General features: G+C 38.8%; 1 protein-coding gene across 1 annotated transcript in view; it reads left to right on the forward strand.

Moving 5' to 3' along the window:
* Positions 1-20786, forward strand: part of TSPAN14 (tetraspanin 14) — a 33510-nt gene extending 12724 nt beyond the window's left edge. The window contains exons 2-9 of the mRNA XM_063405990.1: positions 942-1039; positions 7214-7264; positions 11758-11904; positions 12721-12891; positions 13463-13588; positions 14761-14805; positions 15288-15407; positions 17122-20786. Coding sequence (XP_063262060.1) covers positions 959-1039; positions 7214-7264; positions 11758-11904; positions 12721-12891; positions 13463-13588; positions 14761-14805; positions 15288-15407; positions 17122-17193 — 813 coding nt within the window. The 5' untranslated portion in view covers positions 942-958 and the 3' untranslated portion in view covers positions 17194-20786. The remainder of the gene's footprint in view (positions 1-941; positions 1040-7213; positions 7265-11757; positions 11905-12720; positions 12892-13462; positions 13589-14760; positions 14806-15287; positions 15408-17121) is intronic.
* The last annotated feature ends 430 nt before the right edge of the window (positions 20787-21216 follow it).

The following is a 21216-nucleotide window of genomic DNA, read 5'->3' on the forward strand; positions in this document are numbered from 1 at the left end:
CTCATAGCTGTGGATATGGTGCATTTCACTTGTCCATTCCATGGTCTGGATTTCAGACTTAACAGGGTAGGCTTGATTTTTACGTGCTGTCTGTGAATAACCAGAGTGGCACAGTACATTTTCCTAGTTAGGAGGTGTTGGGAAATTCTGCATTCTTGTTTCCTTGCCTTTGCAAACTTTTCAGTGACATTTACCTCAAGGAAGTGGAGGACTGGAGTGCTGCTCATCTGTCTTAGGCAGGGCTGTGCAAGTGCTCACTGCTCTCTGAATTTACAGCTTGTTCTGGTTTTCCTCTGCATGGCATTTCTGCAGAAGTGGGAGTTATGGTTGAACCTTATCTGGCTGGTGTGTGTGTAATGAAGCAAACCAAACTCCACAGAGCAGATGGGCTTTAAATCGTGGGGCTTTGGTTCTTGACAATAAAACCTCTTACAGGAGATGATCTGGTAAAGGAGCATGCAAGTGTGGAAGAGCTGGATACAAGTACTTTCTGTATTTAGCAATCTATAGACACTGAGAGATTTCAGGTAACCACTCTGGATATCTTGCTAGCTGGATTGCTGGATGTGCAATCCACAGGGTTTGTGGATAAGTCCCAGAAGCCATCTGCAGAAGTAAAACAGTTTTGGAAGAGTGAGAAGGCAGATGAGTGTTAACTTGCTGATGTAGATCTTCCAAAGCTAACTGTATAATGATTTTCCTTTGTGGGTGTGCCAGCCCTGTTACAGCATTGGGGTGCTTAAAGGTAAGATTATAAAGCAACAGGTACTGAAGGAAGTGTAGGGTCAATGGAAGTTTGAGCTGACTTTGAAAATACCTCTGGATGGCATATGGTACAGATTACTGGACTCCCTTTCTCAACAGAGCAAGGGAGACTTGGGAAAAAACCTTTATTCATGAAATCTTTATCTAATTCTGTCATTTTTTTCTCTTCTGTGCAGACGCTGTGCTGTAGAAGATGCACTATTACCGATATTCTAATGCAGAAGTCAGCTGCTGGTACAAGTACTTGCTCTTCAGCTACAACATTGTCTTTTGGGTGAGTACAAAGTTTAGAGGCTGAAATAGTTTAGGCATAGCTAACTTTTATTGACTTCATTAATCTGTTCAAGAGAACAAGCTGAAATAGTTGCCTGAAGGCAGGAAACTGATGAATCATATGCTCCAGGTGTTTTGTAATTGAAGAAGCTTATCCCATAGGAGAAATTAATTATTATTGAAAATGTGAGGACTCAGTATCCATGTTATCCATATTACTGCTTCCTTGTTAAAAGAATCCTTCTATAATGCTTCCTTTCAGATCATCTTTGATCTTTGTTGGTGGCGTAGCTGTAAATACAGCAAAGAAGAAAGGAGCTTCTTCAGACATGTGTCAACAGCTGGCAGCACATGTCATGCTCTGTGGGCAGCTGAATTGTCTGATACAGTCTTGAAATACTTAGCTATGGACTAACCTGCCTATAATGTTTGTTTAGAATTGTGAGTGTGAGAAGGTACAATAATAGATGAGTGATTTTAGATTTGTATGATGGTTAATGAAGCACCTGCCTTGGAAAAGAAGGCCCTTTAAAGGTTAATGCATAGTGTTGCACTAGAAAGAATTAAGATGTCTGTGAGGGGAAGCAATTCAGATAAACTCAGTAATTCCTTTTGGAACTTTCGGGTCAAATGTTCAGTTTTTGTTCCTGAAGTCCTAGGAACTGCAGTCATGGGAGGGCATGAGTAGTCCTGGAAAAGTGCAGATACAGTGACTTGTCCAGTGCTAGCAGTAAAGTTGCTGAAAACCACAGAACTTTTTGCTGCTGTCACCACCTTTTGTTTACTAGTGCAATGCCCTAACATGATACTGTAGCATAAAGCCACAGGGGAGTTATCCTTGTGTGGTTATCAGGGCAGAACAGATGTGTAGAAACTTTTGTTCCTTCCATTAAGGGTTAATGTGCTACAATCCTGCGTAGTGCAAGTGTTCATTAGGGATGTTGTTTTCTGTGTTGCAACTGAAGATGCCTTCAACAGGTCGAAAATGCTGCTTACAAGCCATGAGCTCTGCAGTTCCTTTTCTTCTGCATTGTACAATTCCCACGTAGTGGAGTGTGGCAGTGTGAGAAGTGATACTTGCCAGACTGTTCTGGATTTCAGAGAAATCACTTCATAACTGTGTGGGTGCTTTTCAGCAGCTCATGGTGGGATAGGTGAGAAATCGACACTCTTGTTCATGAACGTATTAGGATTCATCTAGCCCTCTGCTTTTTTTCTAGTGTCTCATGAAGTGGGGTCTATGACTGACTGTTTCTGACAATCTTTTAAAAACTGAACTTTTTGTCTTCACCGTGAAGAGACTATGAAGAATTTGCTCATTTTTGTCACAGGAATCAATTTTGTATCTTTTTTCTTCTCTGCATTCATTACATTTTTTTCTACTTGTTTTTAAAAACTATATTCTCTTGAGATGAATGATGATCTAAAGATTTTACTGTTCTTTAAAGAAACTTCTAAAGAGATGCCAAAACATGGATGAGAATTCATAATATATGTGTATTTCAGCTGATCTGGGGGCTGGAGGAATTAGCTTTCTGAAGAGGTACTTGTAGTCTTGGAAGCTCCCTCAACAAAAGGGTCTGATGCTTCTGTTGATGTTATCAGGCCGACCTAGTAAATGATGTGCAGCTACAGCTCTTTTGATAAGATTTTTGGCACCTTTAGTTGTAGAACAAGCTATGTAAATGTTGAAGGTCTAGACACCCTTATAGGCAATCCATGAATCATTTAGCTGACAAAGAATTCGGGATCCTGTGAAATCCTGCTGGCTGGGACGACTGCAAATTCATCATTTGTTAAAGAGTAAATTTTCTGTGTGCCTTAAAAGAACTGAAGGACTACAGAACCAGAAGGGGAAATGTAATCATAACTCACAAGCAGCATTTGAGGAGGGAGTGTTAGTTTTGATTTACTTTCCTTGGTGTTTCTGGGAACTTGTTTGTGAGCGTTTGTTAGGTGGATGAGGGATGGATTTAGTTAGATGTCAGAGGACTTTTTGCCTGTATAAGCTGTTAGAGCTCTCCTGTGTTTCAGCCCAGGACAGTTTATTCACAAACCAGGTAATATGCATGTAAATAGTTGTGTTTGTTCTCCTGTCATACTTATTAAAGGTAAATGTTGACTTTCCCAGTGTAGCTCTAAAGGTATCATTGACTATATAAACTTTAAAGCATGTGGCGATGCAGTAATTCCCAGAATTTTTAAACTTTTCACTGAGTGGTTACTGCAGTTTGTGTCATGCTTCAAATACAGTTCACATAGATTGGGATGAAACAAAATATTAAACTCAAAGAGGGCAAATATGACTAATAATGGCAAGTTCAGTGTAATCACCCTTTAGAAATCTGTAAACTTCTATTCATTGGAAGTCTTTTTTTTCCAGGTGAATGACTTGAGAATAGAAAGTTCTGACCTGTAGTTGTGCACTGCTGGCTTGTACTATCACTTCCTGATTCTTTCAAGAAAGGGAATGGAGGCCACAGGAAGGCTCTACCTGGGCATGACTTTGTGTGATTGCTTTGTTTCCATCTTGCTTTTTAAGCATGCTCACAGGATTCAGCTCGTCCGAGTACACTGGTGTTAATGAGTGGTGATAAGGCAGTACAGCCATTAAGATAGCCCTGCAGAGAGCAAGATAAGGCTGGACCTTTTTGTGCTTGAAAGCTTTTGTGGTGCAGTTTAAAGACTGCAACAATGCCAAGTGAAGAGCTTGGTTTTGGCACCTGTCTGTTCTGAGTCATCCTGCATTTGAGCTCATCTGTGAAAGCTCTGGTGCTTGCTTGCTTTGCCTACAGTTGAAAGGGTTTTTTTTGGAGTAGACTGAGAATTGTACCTCAGCTGGGCCATGGCTGTTTCAGTGAAGGATGGCATGTGTGTTCTACCAAAGCCCTTTAGGTTGCCTATGAACTCTCTCACATGAATTGAGAGGGTAAAACAGCTCTTAGCCACTGTCACCTGGATTTATCTTCTAAAGATCTGTAGCTGTGTGTGACTATTAATAGTTACTGGAACAAAACCACAACTTGTCATTCATCTGATAGGAGATGTGGCTTTTTGCTCTGAACATGGTGATGAAGGGCAAAAATTCTCTTCACTTCTGGAAAAGAATTCTGAGTTCCTCTCTTTGAAAATAACAGAAAACCCAGGTTTAGCATAAGATATTCTTGGTTTTGCTACATATGTTGTTTTCCAGGAACTCCTGGAACAGTAGTGCTGTGCCAGGAAAAGGAGAGAATGCACCAGCAGGTGGTTTCCTGAGCCTGAGAGGAAGAGTCTCTGCAGAGACAAGGATGGGAAGGAAGGGCTGCAGGTGGCTGATTGCTCTAGCATGGGTGGAGCTGCAGTGTAAAATGGGATTATCCAGGAAGTGGGAAGTGTGTTCTCTGTAAGAGTATACAAAAACTGCTTGCAATTCCTATTACTGCTGATCAGACCTGGGGACACAATGACCCGCAGTCAGTTTGTGTGCAAGAGTTGTCTTGCAAGAGTCACTTAGCTGCTGCCTACATTTGCAAAACAAATTAGCCCTGTTTTTGCAGTCAATAGTGTGATTCTGATAGCACAGTCACAGGAATCATAAGAATTCAAAGTGTGATTGGGAATGGATAAATGGGTAATGCATAAAAGTGGTAATTTAGTCACAGTGTCAGTGAGTTGGCATCAGTATTGAACATCTGAGCAGAGCTCAGAGTTTGGTGAAATATATTAAAGTTGATTTATCGGTTCTAAAGCAGGAAATAAGCAAATGCTGGTAAATAGTGTTTCAGCTTCCTGTTTGAAGAGTCACAATTGAGCTGCTTGGAATATGTTTCCATCTAACCTTTCATGCAGTATACGGCTTAAAGGACTGTCCAGCACAGCAGTGAATTGGGAAGTCCAGTCTGTTCTTGTTGATGTGTCATTCAGATTCTGATGAAAGGCAAATTTCAAAATGCTGGGCTTTTTTGAAATAGCTGACTAGCATTCTCACCCTGGGAACACTTCTGGTTGTCCTTGCTTCTCCTTAGCTGCCTGTTGTCCCATTCACTCAGCCACTTAGTTCAGTGAGCTGAAGAAGGTTAAAACTTGCCCTTTCGTTTAGGCAGGATCAGTTCCTGGTCTGCCTCCTAGCCATCACTTGGGTGCCTCTGTGCAAGTGTGTGTGAGAGAGGGAATTTTCCTGGGCTAATTCTCTGTAGAGCTCTGGGCATGCTCAGTCACACCAACTTCTGAGCTGGTTTGATCACCACTGTGTGTTTTACAATAACTATTTTACTTTGTTGCAAATTGGTTGTTTTGGTTATTGTACCTGTCAGTGTAGTGGCTGATGACTTTACTGGATTTTTGTTAAAGAAACTTAATGTATCTGGTTTGGTTGCTTCTAGTGAAAATTATGAATTGCTTGTCTTAGCTGAATTAAGTTCTAGATTTATCCACATTAGTTTAATAAGAAGTTTTTTTTTCTTCTGATAAACTATTTTACTTGTAGATAGTTTGTATAGATGCTTACAGAAATAACTTTGCAAAAATAGTATAGTTTCTTGAAACTGAACATTTTATAAAACATGAGAGCAGAGTTCGTGTTCAAAGGTGAGAAAAATGCATGCTAGTGAAAAATCTACTTCAAAAATCCATTACAATTTAATTAAGAAAGTAATTATAATGAAAGGCAGAGAGTCTGATGAGGTCACCCTATTTACAAATTCAATAGCGCAATATTAGTATTCTAATACCCTTAATTTGAATACAGAGAATGGAATATGTCTTCCCAATTATTTTTTCCACCTTGTTTTCTGTAGAAAGTTTCCAAAGATTCAGCTGTCTGTAATTTACCTTGATTTACTGCAAATTATACCAACTGTCTTCATCTGTCTCCCAGCATTCCTGGAGCATTTCAAGTGAAAAGGATGAAGGATGCATCAATTACTTGTGTTTTTTTGATCTGAAAGTCATAGGGTTAATATCTGGGTCAATATCCTGTTTGTACTGATGTGGTTTTTAACAGTATTTTTCAAGTTATGTTTTGAAACTGATAATGATTTTAGATGTTCTTAGCTGATTCAGAATCTGAGGTGAGTAGTCATTGTGCTTATTAAGCACCATCTGGGAATTTATTTAGCACTGCTTTGTCCATGTATCAGTGGTGGTTTTGGTTGCTTAAAGACCGAGAATATGGCATATAATAATTCCTGCCTCAACAGAAGTGTAACAATCTGACTCATCTTTACAGAATAACATGGATGTTGCTTGCAGCCCTTTTTGGCTTTGCTTTCCCCCACTCTGCTCAGCAGGAAAACCCAGAACAACTTCACTTGGCCTGAGTGATCTTAGGGCAAGCAGCCATGAGCCCAGCAGTATTTTACACTCACACATCTGTTTTCCTGTGTGACTCAGAGAGGGTTCCAGTCTTGCTTCTTGCCCATGCTGTACAAAATTGCCTGCAATGCCCATTCAGTTCATGGGAGGTGCTGCATTTCCTAGAGAAAAGGATTCCTTTTTCAAAGTGTTTTTTCAGGTGTTGGGATTTACTCTTCAGTGTGTGTAAGGCTTGGCACTGGGAAGGCAAAGTCAGGCCTTTCTACAGGATTATCGAATCATTTAGGCTGGAAAAGATTTCTTAAGATTGAATTCAGCCATTGACAAAACTGCCAAGTAGTCCATGTATTTAAGTGCCATGTCTGTGCATCCTTTCAATATGTCTAGGAATGGTGATTAAGCCACTTGCTCCAGTGCTTGATAACCTATTCAGGAAATAAGTATTTCCTAATATGCAATTTAAACTTCTCCTAGTGCAAGTTGAGGCCATTTCCTCTTGTGCTATTACTTGTTATATGTGGGAGAAAAGCCTGATCTCCACCTCACTACAGCCTCCTTTCAGGTAGTTGTAGAGAGCCAAAAGGCCCCTTACAGGGTTGAATGCTTTTTAAGTAGTGAGGAAGAGCTGCCCTTGAGTAGTCATGGAGAGTCAAATTAAAATACTTTTTAAAATTGTAATTTATGAAATGGATAGGTGTTGTGGAAGAAATGCCCTTCAAATAATTTTTGTAAGAGGTGGACTTATGTGGAGGAAGGTCCCATTACTGTAGTCTCAAATTACAGGCAATATTTGTTGTATTTGAGCAATAGTGATACTAGCTAAGTTTTTTGAGAATGTGGTTGATTAGTACATCTAATTAATTTTTTTTTTAAATTTTAGCTAGCTGGAGTGGCCTTCCTTGCAGCTGGTCTGTGGGCATGGAGTGAAAAGGTAAGGATAGAAATGACTGGTCTTACTTCAAGTGGCTGCCCCCTCCTGCTCCAGCAAAACAACTTCCTCAGAAAGAAGCAAAAGTTAAATGCAGCATCTGAGCTCAGGAACATGTTCAGATAATCTAACCTGAGTTTAGTGGGAATTATCTTCTTGTCCCTGATCAGGAGCTAAGCTGTGACCCTGGATATTCAGAGCTTTTTTATGAACTTGTAAGAACACAGAGAATTTAGCCTTTATGAACAGGTTCTCTTTTAAAAGCATGTTTTCTAAAACCTCTATTTCTCTACCCACCTCCTTTTATTACAAGCAAATACTTGTGAGTCGTATGAGCTGCCTTTATATTTAAAAAAGCACCAGTAAATCTAAATGTGCATTTTTGGAGTACTTCAGAAAGATGCTCTTGATCTGTTGGCCTTCTGTTGTCCACTTCATTCCCCACGGAGGGCTTAAGTGGTTGTTTCCATGTAGAGGAACAAAACTGGAGAACATGATGTAGCTGAATAACTCTTATTTTTAGCAAAGGTTTCTTGTAGCTAAAAAACTTCCTCTGCTGAAGATATGTATGCACATGTACTCAGAGTTCTCCTGTTAAAGAGAACAGAATAATACAGGTATGGAAATGAACAGTTCCCCCATTGAATGGCTGCAAAGGTTTAATGAATTCAAGCAGTAGGATGAAGTGACCATGACAGATTGACTGATCTGCATCTCAATCAGGAGTGGGGGGCAGGTGCCCTTGCTGTTCAGTTTTGCCACTAAGTAGTAAGACTTCAATTACCATCATATGTTCGCTTTTCCTTAATTGAAATGGTTACACACAGCAGCTGTCCACATTCAGAGAGGTTCTGAGATTCCTCTGCTTTTTGGAAGTGAGTTTTATGGTGATTTTAATTCTGAGGTATTTATCTCCTCCTCCTTGCTCCGTGTGTGTTTGTGCACATTCTCATAACTGGATTAGTGCTGTCATGGCTATACAGTAAGCAACCTATTTTGACACACAAATGCATTTGCCTCCTATTTTGGTGTTACAAAAGAATTTTCTTTCCAACCCTTTAAGGAGGAATTCAACTTGCCTTGAATTCATGTTCTCTGATGTAGACAAGCACAAGAGCATCTGTGTGGTTGGAGCCATTTGCCATTGGCTTTATGGTACACTGAAGTTATTAAAAGGCAAAGGCAGCCTCTTTCTTTTTTTTCCCAGCTTTGACTGAACTCTTTCTGGTCTCTGTGCTATTTTGCTTCAAAGCCTTTCCTGTGGTTTTGAGCTTCTGAATAGCTCGTGGAACCCGTTCATTATTTTTTATGTCAGTTGTTCTGTGCTGTTTCATTCTTCCAGAGTAGTGCCAGTCTTCAGCCAATGGTGCCTGTATTGTACAGATAAACATCTTGGTGAACAATAGATGGGAAGTGAGAGAAAAACATTGCAGGAACTGTGCTGCAGTGGTAAACCCAGAGATAAAAAGGTGGTGGTGGAAGAGTTGTGAACATCCTGTCTCTTACCAGAACATGAAGTACATTAGCTCTATTTCATCTCTCTGATTTTGTCTCTGTGCATTAGGACTACACTTCAGACTAATTCCTCAGCAGTCCTTTTCTCTGGCTAGAAATCCTGCACTTCTCTTTTGGCTGGTAATATATTGAAAGGAGACTGCTGGTTTGTGAGAAGTCCTGAAAATACTACATGGAAAAATGGTACCATCCTGACTCCTGTTATTTGATTAACATCCAATCTCTCTAACTGGTGTATCTAATTGGCCTATCCTTATGATTTTGTAACTGGCTTTAGTTATTCTGAACAGTCATGTAAAAGTGAACTTGCATAAAACTTTAGGAGTCAATATTTGTCAAACAAAAGATACTGCAGAAGTCACCAAGAGTGAATTATTGTAAAGGGTTGTTAGAACCAAGGTGAATAACACTGAGCCCTCTTATCAGGAAAACAGATTTTGTTGTTTGAAAGGTTTCAAGGAGGACACAAAGGAAGATCTGGGAAACTAGAGGCTAGTCAGCCTGATTTCATTCCAGCAAGTTGATGGCTAGTAACAAATGGAGAGGGAACAGTCAGTTTTCAAATCAAGACTGTTGCTTAGAGGGACTTCAGGAGCATGGAGAAATAAGTCACTGTTCTGTGTGACTGAAAGAAAGACTTAGTGTGAGTTTTGTTACAGAATGTCTGACACTGACTGCAGGTATCAGGCTGCACTCCTATGCACCTGAGGAAATGTGTTGTGAAGGGCAGCCTGTTTGTACCAGGTGCAGATGGCACAGGCAGGAGTGTCTTTAGCAAAATGGGTGGGATGAGAGTTCTCTGAATTAATTCCCTTTGTTTCCTCCCTTCAGGATTTTTGATTTAACATCTTTTCTTAGGCAAAATCCCCTAACCTTCTTTTTAAAAGAGCACGTTGTAAGCATCAAGCGTGAACGTGAATAAAGTGTTGTGAACCAGTGACATCTGAGGTTGAATAATAAAGCCCAGTTCCTGCCAACTTCTATTTGTAACATGCTTTGATCAGAGGAAATTGTCTTCCAAAAAATGTTGCTTGTGCAAGTGAGATTGTCTGAAAACAAAAAGCTTGACTTTGGGTGTGGGAAGGAGAGGGCTGGCAATACTTCTGGATGTTTCAGCATCCTGGTCACACAGTGTTTGGTTTCACAGCATGTTGATTGTACAAGGATGCTGCATTGGCCCATCTGATCAAGATGTGTTTCTTGATTTTGGGGTCTGAGCCAAAGTTTGATTAGGTGAGACTCTCACAATTAAACAGGTAGACCAAGTTTGTTAGCTGTGAGGTGTAACAGTTTTTAAGAATGCAAATGTGTGACTAGTAACACATTATCAACAAACTAGGACCATTATCTAATAGCTTCTTTCAGCTGTTAGCTACCAGCTGTTGCAAGGCAATTCTGAGTTCTACAGTTCAATTATTTTTTTTCTTTTCATCCTGTCAACCAGTTTTGATAAAAACAGCTCTTTCTTGCTGTTGCCAAATTAACAGCTCTGACACAATCTGTTATGGAACATGCTATGAAGGAAGATGGAGTCCTGTGGATCACTGTAGTACTGTTAATGTCTTCAGCTGGTGGAGTTTCTCCAAGGGCATGTTTTCTTCTAATGCTGTATTTTGAAGATTTTATTTTTGTTAATTAAGCAGTTGAATAAGAAGTGATAGGGATTTTCCAAGCTCTTGTCCTTTGCACTTAACTGTAGAAACAGGTACCTGGGTAGACAGATGGGAATTTGCATTTTATTGAAAGAATTAGGCAGCTTATTACAAGTCTCTCTAATATTGTTCTTTTACACTGAACATGGTTAGCTTGAGAATATACTTTATAAGGAAAAAAGTAGTGAACATGTGATGATGGGATATTGTGCTATGTTGATTTTTGTAATTTCTTTGTTTCAAAAGTGAAAATATTTCCTTATTAAAATGTGCTGTGTATTGTTGATGGTTGTATGATGAACATTCAGACTACCGCAGGGCTGCCTGGGTGTCCCTAGAAGTCATTCTCGTGAAGTTTCCATTGTTTGTCCCTTGTGTCTTCTGCATGTTCCATCTTGTTCTTGCACATCGCATGAGAATCCTGTTATGTGTATTTGAGGGAATTGTAATGGTAGCTGGTGTAATCACTTTTTAAAACCCAATCTAGAAAGTGTAAGGGAGGTTTTCACTGTTAGCATTGCATTTACATAGATTTGGCAATCTAGGCAGACAGGCTTCATAGCAAAGATTATTGTCAAGGTTAGTGGTTTCCAGATAGTTAACAAGAAAATATTACTTCTGTGTTGGGCAAATTGCAAATATGGAGAATAGGTAACTCCTTTTGGTGTAAGAATTATCAGGTGTGAAAGGGGAGTGTTTAGACTACACTTTTATATTTCTGGAAGAGTTTGGAGGAGCACTACTAAGACTCTTTGGCACTAGAAGGGTTGTAACTAAATGAAAGGAAAAATCTGCTCCCTTGAAAACCAAACCAAAGTTGTTGCCCTCTTTAAAATGTCATCCATAAGGTGCTTTGTCCTTAGAATGTCTTTCCCTTTCCCTCACTTAAACATTAGGATTGGAAAAATTTTCTTAATTGTTTTTTAGACCATGATATTGGGGTGCCCTTCTGAGTGATGCATTTCAAGTTAATATAAAACATTGATTCTTTTGCCTTGAAACTAAATGAACATTCAGTGATAGAATTGAGCTTTTGGCACCATCTTGTGGAATTCTGTTTGGCAAATAGACCTAGGAGGATGTCATCTGAGAAACGGACTTATTAAAAGAATTGCTAGCTATAACTTCAATACTTCCTCTGCGGGGGTGAAGAAAACTGGTATTGTCATTGACCATTTTACAGCAGGACTTTTTTTGTTGGTGTCACTGTTGGCAAGTTCAAGGGTTTGCAATCAGTTCATTTGGAATCATGTGGAAATCATCCCGAAGGAATGCTGAATGAATAACATGCTTACAGTGGTCACATTCTGTTCTGGATTTGTCTTTCAGGGTGTATTGTCTGATCTGACAAAGGTGACTGGTCTTCACGGGCTGGACCCAGTGGTGCTTGTCTTAGTGGTGGGAATAGTGATGTTCACTTTGGGATTTGCTGGTTGTGTGGGAGCACTGAGAGAAAACATCTGCCTGCTCAAGTTCGTAAGTAACATCATTATATGAAGGAATTATTACATGTGTGAGAGCTGCAAATGATGAGGAACTGGGAGCAAACCCAGATAATTAATGATTGAATTTGGTTTGTGACAAATTATATGGTAAACTTGCTGCCTTGAGTAATGGTATTGAAAGCAGGGGTGCTTCCAGCTTATCTATTTTCCTCTTTGTGGAACACGTTCTTCCCTGCCTTTTTAAATTTGTTCTTCTCTGCAATGGTGTTAGAGTAGGTACATAGTAGAATCTAACATTGTGATGTTATGGAACATGCTTAGTCAGCCCAGAATTATTGAGAGAATATAGTAGAGTGGAACAAAATCACTTAAAAACTTAAAAGTTTCTTGTAGATGTTTGCAAAACTGTAGGACTTCAATGGCTGATGTAAAATTTCTTAAATGGTTGTTTTTATACTAAGGCTTCTTCTTTGCTTTGGATCTGAAAACAGCTAAGCTGGACAAAAAATTTTTAAAAAGTAATTATAAAATTAGAAGCAATCCAAGAGGATTGCTAAATATACAAGAGGATGTTGCTATCAAGACTTCTTTATCTCTGTGTTTTACAAATTCTCATTTACTGTTTTCACTGCTGTGCTTGATGACTGTGTCTGATGCTCTTTTTACTGTCAAGTTCAGGTGACAAAAACAAAAGGATAATTCTGTTCCTTTACCTTATATTTTCATTGTGCGCAGTGTCTGTACTGAACCAAAATTTGAACCCAGTTCTGTATCTGTTGCTGGTGGTATAGGGATGCATTCAAAATGAATTCATATTTTTTAATGTAAGACTTTTGTTTTTTTACAGTTCTGTGGAACAATTGTGTTTATATTCCTGTTGGAGCTGGCAGTAGCAGTTATGGCTTTCCTGTTCCAAGACTGGGTGAGGGACAGGGTGAAGGAATTCTTTGAGAATAACATTAAATCCTACCGAGATGACATTGACCTCCAGAACATCATTGATTCACTACAGAGAATTGTAAGTTTGTATCCTGTCACTTCTTTGATGGCTTCTAGAATATAGATTTAAAAGTTTTCATTTTTTTATAGAATTAAAATATTTTGTAGCTAATACTACTGTGTTACAGATGGGCTGGTTTTCTTCCTTCTGTTATTGAAAGCAGCAGGGAGGGAAGGTATCCTGAGAGCCAGACTTGTTCTGATGTCCATTGTGGAAGCTCTCTCTGGTATACATCTGCCTTTGACCTTTCTCATTTGCTCCCCTTTCCCTTACTCCCTAAGAAAAAGCTTTCTCTTAAAAAAAGTTTGCAATGGAACTGCTTGTATCTGCCAATTACATCTAAAGTGGTAATGTTTATGATTTTTCTTGACATGCTGACACCTGTTTCCAGGAGCAATATTCCAGATGTATTGCTTTGATTTCACAGAGCCCTCTTAGTGTCTACTCATTTTTTTGCTCTTTTGTTATCATTGATTCTGCACTGACTTAGGGATGGTGAAGAGTTATAAGCAAACACTTACTGTTTGGTGGTATTTTAGAGATAGTTTATCCACTGAACAAACTTCTGGAATGAATTTATCTGTTGCAGAACCATTGCTGTGGTGCCCAAGGTCCAGAAGACTGGGACTTTAACATATACTTTGACTGCAAGAGTGAAAGCAAAAGTCGTGAGAAGTGTGGGGTTCCTTTTTCCTGTTGTATACCTGATCCTGCTGTAAGTTGTTTCCTGGCTTTGTTTTTTGCTCTCAGGTTGGCAGGAAGTACTTCCTGAATAAGGTGTTGAAGGGCTCTGAGGTGTCCTAAATGACCAAAAATTACTCTTGTGCAGACAAGCTTTTTTCTGTGTTTGTTACATTCTTTTGGAGTCTAAAATGTGGCAGCCTGTCAGCTGAAAATGTATTGTCACCAGGAATTGGAGCTATTTTAGTATGGTTTGGATCTGAGGCACTGGTGGCTGGCATTTTTTTATTCCCTGTATGTTGTTTCCTTGGGTCTCTGGCCTTTGTTCCTGGCTGGTAAGGAGCAGAGAGCTTTGTCTAAGCAGTGTTTACCTCAGCTGGAATTAATGTTTCACCACCCCTCTGCCAGACGGGCAGGGGTAACTCCATTTGCTGCTTGTTTGTCAGTAAAGTACTCAGGTATGAAGTTTAAAGCTTCTGAGTCAGTCCTTGGTTTTGGCAAGGTTTAGGTGCTTATTGGTTAATTTGTTTGACTAAACTTTATGGAACACTGAGCCTTACAGCAGATGCCAAAATGTGGGGGTAGGAGCTAACATATAGTGCTTTATGGCATTAGTGGGAGTACTTACAGCTCAAAATTCATCCAGCAATCTTTGTGCTGAGAGAGAGCCGTTGGTAAGTTATATTTAATACCTGGTAGGCTTCTGATTGTATCAGAAATCAGCCAAGGAAAGCCTTTGTCAGGGACATATTCCATGTTCAAATTCCCCAGTAATTCCCCAGTTACTGTTTAACTGCACATTTTTCTGGTGCTGTATTCAAGGAGGCAGAAGGATGCGTAAATCTGTTTAATGAGAGATTGTGTTATTAATATTTCAGGTTAACTTACTATGCATTTTGTAAATGCAGATGTCTTCCTTGTGTGCTGCCAGTGCAGTTTTCATGTTAAAAAGTTGAATTCCAGGTGACAGAAGCAGCTGAGATTTCTGGTGCAGGATATCATCTTGCTAGTAGACGCTTTCCTTTTGTCATGAATTTTCTTGTATTCTGCTAGGACTTTGCTTGGTTTTGCTAAAAATGCTTTTTAGAATGGTTGGCTCTGACAATTCTGATATGTTTATGATATGAAAGATAGAAAAACTTGCTGTGAACAGAAGTGAGCAGAAGTCAATTGATTTGTTTATTTAAAATCTCTTTTGCTTTGCAGCAAAAAGTTGTGAATACACAGTGTGGCTATGATATCAGGAAGAAGGTAAGGTGCTGTCTGTCACGTTCTGTGCCTGCATAGACAAAACTGTAGAAGTGGTGGATTGCTGTGAGATGTCAGCTCAAATTCTAGGAACTAATGACTGTGCTACAGCACAGTACAGATAGAGCAAGGTAGACATTGTCCTTTGTTTGAAGTAAGCTTCTACTGTGGGAGGGTAGAGAAAACAGGTGGGAACAGGCGAGGGGAAAGGGGTGTTTCAAAAAGGGGTAGGACTTGCATTTCAAGTGTGCATTTCAGTTACCCATTGTAATAGTCTAACTCTGATCTATTATCTAATAACAGGATAACAGGAAGATCCAAATATCAATGTCTGATATTCCCCAATTCAGATGTGTATTTTTGAAGTGTGGTTGAAAACTTTACTGCAAAAGTGACAAAACATTAGCTTAGCTAGATCATGTGATTGATCTTATAATAAACTTAAGCAGAAAAGTAATATTCTTATTCTTCCTTTCTACATTCAGAGCAAAAGTCAATGGGATGATCAGATTTTTGTCAAAGGATGTATTCATGCACTTGAAGCTTGGTTACCCCGAAATATCTACATTGTTGCAGGTGTCTTCATAGCTATATCACTGCTCCAGGTTAGTTTTTATTGTTATGATTCTTTGAAAAAAATTTCATGTTTGCAGATAAAAAACCTGCTGATTGTAAAAGTAGTTATGGACAGAGGTAAAATAAAAATTTTGAATTTTTTTAGGTATGATAAGCGGATGGCAGAAACAGCAATTATGGTAAAGATGAGTTATGAAAATACCTGTTGCACAAAGCACTGAAAGTCATTCTAAAAATACAGTGCAGTAATAAGTGTGTCAAAATTGGGATATATATTGTAACATTAATTTAGTCATATATAATATATGATTGTTATATAAAATATTCCTTGTTTCAATGTCATTAAGGACAATCTGCTATCTGCTCCAGCAGATCTGAGCTCCAGCCTTGTATCACAAACCTGAAATGACTAAGATACAACCTTGTCCTTCATGCTAAGGTTACCTCAGCCAACTCTAAGTGGGTGTACCATGCTGCTCAAAAAGCTTGGGAATGTAAGAGCAGGGAAATAGGTGAACAGGCTGCAAATATGATGTTAGCAGAAGCAGATGAGAGTTGCTGTGATTTCTTTTACCTCATCAGTGCTTGGACCATCAAAGAGAGCTGAAATTCTCAACGATTGCTGCTTTCAGGGTGGATCCTGCTTTCATTGTGGCAGTTGTTTGCATTGTGTTGAATTCTATGCTATGAAATTCCTTTACTTCAGTGTGAAATAGTAAACTTGTAAATCTGCTACAGAAAGTATTTCCCATGTAATTGACAATAGTTGAGTATTGAGTGCTAGCAGAAGACCTTCTCCAGCCCTGGTAATGCTGCCCTTTATAGCTTAGGGTTTGATGTATTTTTATCACCATCTGGCTGATAGTATCAGAGGGAATAGTTTGATAAACTTCCATGGGTTTGAGAAACAGCACCTCTTGCTAGGAAGATGTACAACAAAGTTTCATCTTTTGGCAGTGTGTTGATTGACAGTAACTTGACAATGTTATTCTTTATTCATGTCCCAAGGCTCTGTGAAATCACTTCCAGTTATTTGTGTTTGCCAGTTGGATCTTTCTTGTGCATTAAGCTGTTTGACAGTGAGACTGAGAGTTAGACATAACCTGACTACATTTAAATGAAATCTTTTAGCTTTCCAAAACTTCACCCTAGTTCTATATTATTTCTAAGAACGTTGCAGGAAATTTGCTATATTACCAATTTATCCTCAATCTGTAAAGGAAGATTTCCCTGACAACTGTCGTGAATGTTAAAATTTCAAGTTTGAAATGTCTCTGAGTAATCTGGGACTACTCTTAACTACTCTGTTGTCTATGACAAGAATTTCATTTTAGTACAGGTAATTGTACATTCTGTCAGTGTTTAAAAAAATTGATCTGAAAACTGGGTTGTTATTCAAAGTTGTGGAATGAATGGAAGTGTCTGGTTTGCAGCTTTAGCAGTAGGTAAACATGAGTGTTTGACACTCAAACTTGGCTAAGTGGATTTCCTCTGACTCTTAAGGCATCTGGAAGCTTATTATTTTGAATGCTGCTGAAGTTTTACATGAAAGCATCTTTCTCGTGGATTTTATTACCTGCAGGATTCTGTTGTCTTTATTAGATTTTAGTAAAAGCTGTGCTTTGATGGATGATCTTGGCTCTGAAATGATATCTGAACCTGAATTATTTGCCAACAAACATCTTGCAGACTGGTACATTACAAGTGTTTTATCTCACAAATGGTCTTTTTTTATCTCTTTAGATTTTTGGGATTTTCCTAGCCAGGACATTGATTTCTGATATTGAAGCTGTAAAGGCAAGCAATGCCTTCTGAATATGAAAGCAGACACATGTTGCAAGACAATATATGTTGAAATTATTGATTGGACACCAAGGTGGGAGAAGTGCATGGACTGTGAAATACTCCCGTTGTTAAAAGCCTTATGTGGATTTTTTTTGCCCTGCTCATGCTTTTTCGTAGAAGCTGTTACAAAACAAAATCACGGAACACATGCTGTCTACCTTTTTTCTAACAAGACAACTCAGTGCACCAGCGTCGATCTCTGAGGAAGAAATGGGATTTCCCAAGACATCAGCAGAACATTTTTTAAAGACTGTAGCAGGGAGACATGAAACTGCTGTAAACCCTTTCCTTGAAGGATTGCTATGAAGATTGTTCTGTCTTCACTCCCGTCATCTCTTAAAATGCAATCTTTTCGAATGTCGCACGCTGATTTCTTCAGAACCTTGCAATCATATTAATCTCTACAGTAGACATATCCAGTCATTTTTGGCAACATATCCAGCAACCATAATTGGAAATTCAAAAGTAAAAATCGCAGACTGTATGGATCTTGAATTGATTTTGTTATGCAAAAAAACCAGGTTTTGCAAACCCCACGCTGTTTTGAAAAATGCAAGCCAGTTCCTAGAATGGGAAAAACCTGACTATCTGTAGCATTAAGTCTTACAAATCTCTATTTCAGGCAAGAGGGTGTAAAGCCCTGATGCTGTTTCCTGTCTGGGGAAAATGTAAATATTCTTTATTTATAGAAGAAAAACCTCTTTAAAAATGCTTATCCTTTCAATGATCAATAATATCTTTAAAAAGTACTGTCTGCATACACTTCAGAATTGAGCTTGTTTCAGTAGGTAGCAAGCATGCTGTGCTAGCTGTTGATGGCTTTTGTTATTCCTCTAGTTTCTCTCAACTGCTATGTTGATCTTCACAAGTCTTAGCAGCCACTACCAGGACTGATGAAAGGCTTACAAATTCAGTGTTAATATTTACTGAAGCGGGAAACATGTTTTTAAATAAGGAAGTACAGACTTAGCAAAAGATTGAACTTGCTGAATTTTTAAGTCTTGTATAAAGCTATTGAGCCATCAGTTCTACCTGGTTCATGGTTCAAATATGAATCAAAACACCGTGAATTATTTCTTCAGTCATTTTCTACATGAAGCTGAACTAGTCCTTCTTCTGTCAGAGTTATTTTAATCAAGAGAAAAGTAAACTCTTCTTCCAATCATCCCTTTGGGAGGATTAGTAGATGGATCTGTAGTTTGGTAGGAGTTCCAGTCTCTTCTGTAAGACTTTGGTGTTGTATCCTTCGCTTTAGGGTAAAAGTATGTGGCTGAAAAGTTCTTGGAAGTAGCTGTAGCTGTCAGTTTTACTGTGGGCCATATAACTAACATCCTTTACTGCTTCCAGTGACACCAGGTTTTTCAGGGAGAGCAGGTTCATTTACAGTGCCTAACACAGTGTAAATTTTAGAGAAGTATCTATTTTTATAATGATATTTTACTATATGTAGTGTGCCTGAAGAATTTAATACTTGTATTTCTAAAGTATACGGCTTTCTTTGGAAGCCAAACTTTTAAATATATTATGTCATTTTTTTCTATTATGCATGTATCAACAAACATTTCACTGGAAAAAGTTGATCAACAGTAAGAATCTTTGTGTCTGGTTGATTGCCAGACATCCTTCTAGCTTGTGCTTGTCACTTCAGACAGTGCTGATGTGTACTTCAGCTTTCACAGTTCTTTTTCTGGCCAGTGATTGAGACACAACAGGAAAAGGAAGCTTGTCTAAGGATGGCTGATTTCCTTACAGCAGCAGAGAATAGTCTGCTATTAACTCATCTGAAAACCTGAAAGGAAAATGGCTAGAGGTACACTGTGACTTTTTAAACTTTGGAATACAACAAGAAAACAATAGAGGTAGATCACTGAGGGGAGAGCAAGAGGCATTTCTTCTGTAAACCTGTGAATTTGAGGTCTGTATTACTTATTTCTTGAATCTGAACCACGAGAAGCAGCCAGAAATGTGTGATTGTACTACGACTTGGCAAGCAGCAGAGCAGTGGCCAACAAACTTTGCTTTAAATTCTGGTGCTTGAAACTTTGCAACACCTCATCAACCAACTTAGTTGGTTAGGTTGGTTAGGTTAAGGTTGTGTGAGATAATCTGATAGATGTAAAATTAGAGAAGGATGTTTCCTATTTGGAACTACTTAGTTGTAAAACATTGCATTGAAGGTACCAGCTAGGGGGAGTGTATTTCCTTTTGCCAGTTTTTGACATAGCTGGCTCCTAATGCTAGGAAGGAATTCCAGCAGTTTGGTAAAAATCATTCTGGTGACAAAGAGGGCTGTGGAATTCATGCACTGAAATTAACTGCTGACAAGAAGCCAGCATTACACAGCAGGATTCCAGGGTCTGCAAATCTTGCCAAGTTACCTGGAGATAAATGAATACTTTGTGGTTTTTTTTGAAGTACTGTTTGTACAAACCAGAATTCAACTGAAGTATTATCTTTCCACAGTTTGTTCTTAATGGCTTTGGCCATATTAACACCAGCCTTTGTATCAGTGTTTCAGTTATTTGGAACTGAATTTGAGAGAAGTTCAACTTATTTGAGGACCTTTAAATTCATGGAGTGATTTTTCTTTTTTTTTTTTCTGCTGTGGATAAACTTCTATACTAAACTGCCTATTCAGTATAGTTTTTAAAATCCTGGGGCTCTAGGTTGTTTTGCCCCTGTATGTTCTGAAGTATGCCCATACCTGGCTAGTGTAATTCCAGATTTTTAATGGGAATACTTTCTGCTTAGTTTTATTTAGCACCTTCTCTGTGGACCTGCAGTGATTTCATGGCTAAAGATTTAGGTTATGTTCTAAAAAAAGTCTTGTCAGCCAAAGCAGCTGGGTGTGAGCCTGCCTCTGAAGCCTCGAAGGAGAAGTAATTCAGTGGTCTCATGGAGAGGTTTGATACATTGTTGATGTCGAGATTTCAGCGATTGCATTTGGAACAACTTCGCAAACAGTGCAGTGGAACCAGGGTTTTTCATGAAGATGTCAAATGAGGTCAGACTTAAAGAACTGGACTGAGAGAAGCAAACTTCAATGTGATCTTTTATTTCTCACAAATGAGCACAATTTATTTCCGTTTAGCAATGTATGTATCAGTCTGTTTGACAGTGCAACTGCCTCTGTTTTTATTGCTGTAACTGCATTTGGACACAGTTTCCCTGTACACGAAGAGGAGAATGAGTATAAGCACAGAAAAAGTGCAGTGACCAAAGGACCTTGGGCTGCCTCGTGAAAACCTGAATGTTTCTTCCCAAGAGGTCTTTGGCTTTGGTGACCTCATGCAGTGCCATGTGGACAGACTTGTGCTTCCAGTCCATGGAGCTTGATGTGGCCATTGATTTATGTGTAGAACTGCCTTGGATTTTGTCTCCCCATTCCATCCTTCCCTCTTTCTTTCCCTGACTGCCTGTGTATTGTCATGCAGCTTGAACGTTGTTCAGCCACTGGAAGGGCAGCTCCTGTCCTCCTCTTCTGAGATGGCTTTTCTGAGTGACTTCCAGTATATTTTTTTCTCAAGCCTTAAATTTGATTAAATAAAATTTAATATTTTCTACTCCTGGAGTTTGATTCCTGAGATTTGTTGCTTCCAGTCACTAATATTTCAGTCTTGAAGGTTTAGACTGGCTATTGAGACTGCAGTTTGTGGATAACTTAGAAATGGTCAAGGTCCAGGGGTGCTTGTTTTTGTATTTTGCTGAAACTAATTCTTGATATTTTTTTCTTTTCAGTTTGGGCTTTTGAATAATAGGTAAGACTGATGCTTTTCTCTTTTTGTTAATGGAAAGCCATGAACAAGTAAAGAGCTGCAGAATGGTGAAACATCAAAAAAAGTTGAAGTGGTGGTTTTTTTCTCCTGTTATGTGGTCAAAACTTGTTGGTGTGGTACTCAACAAGTGACACTTCTCTGGTGTGGTTTTATAAAATTCTCATTCTCAAGACTACTCCTGAGAGTGATATTTGATGATGAGTGTTGTGGGCTAAGT

Source organism: Prinia subflava, chromosome 9 (genome assembly GCF_021018805.1).
Source record: "Prinia subflava isolate CZ2003 ecotype Zambia chromosome 9, Cam_Psub_1.2, whole genome shotgun sequence".
Taxonomy (NCBI): Eukaryota; Metazoa; Chordata; class Aves; order Passeriformes; family Cisticolidae; genus Prinia; species Prinia subflava.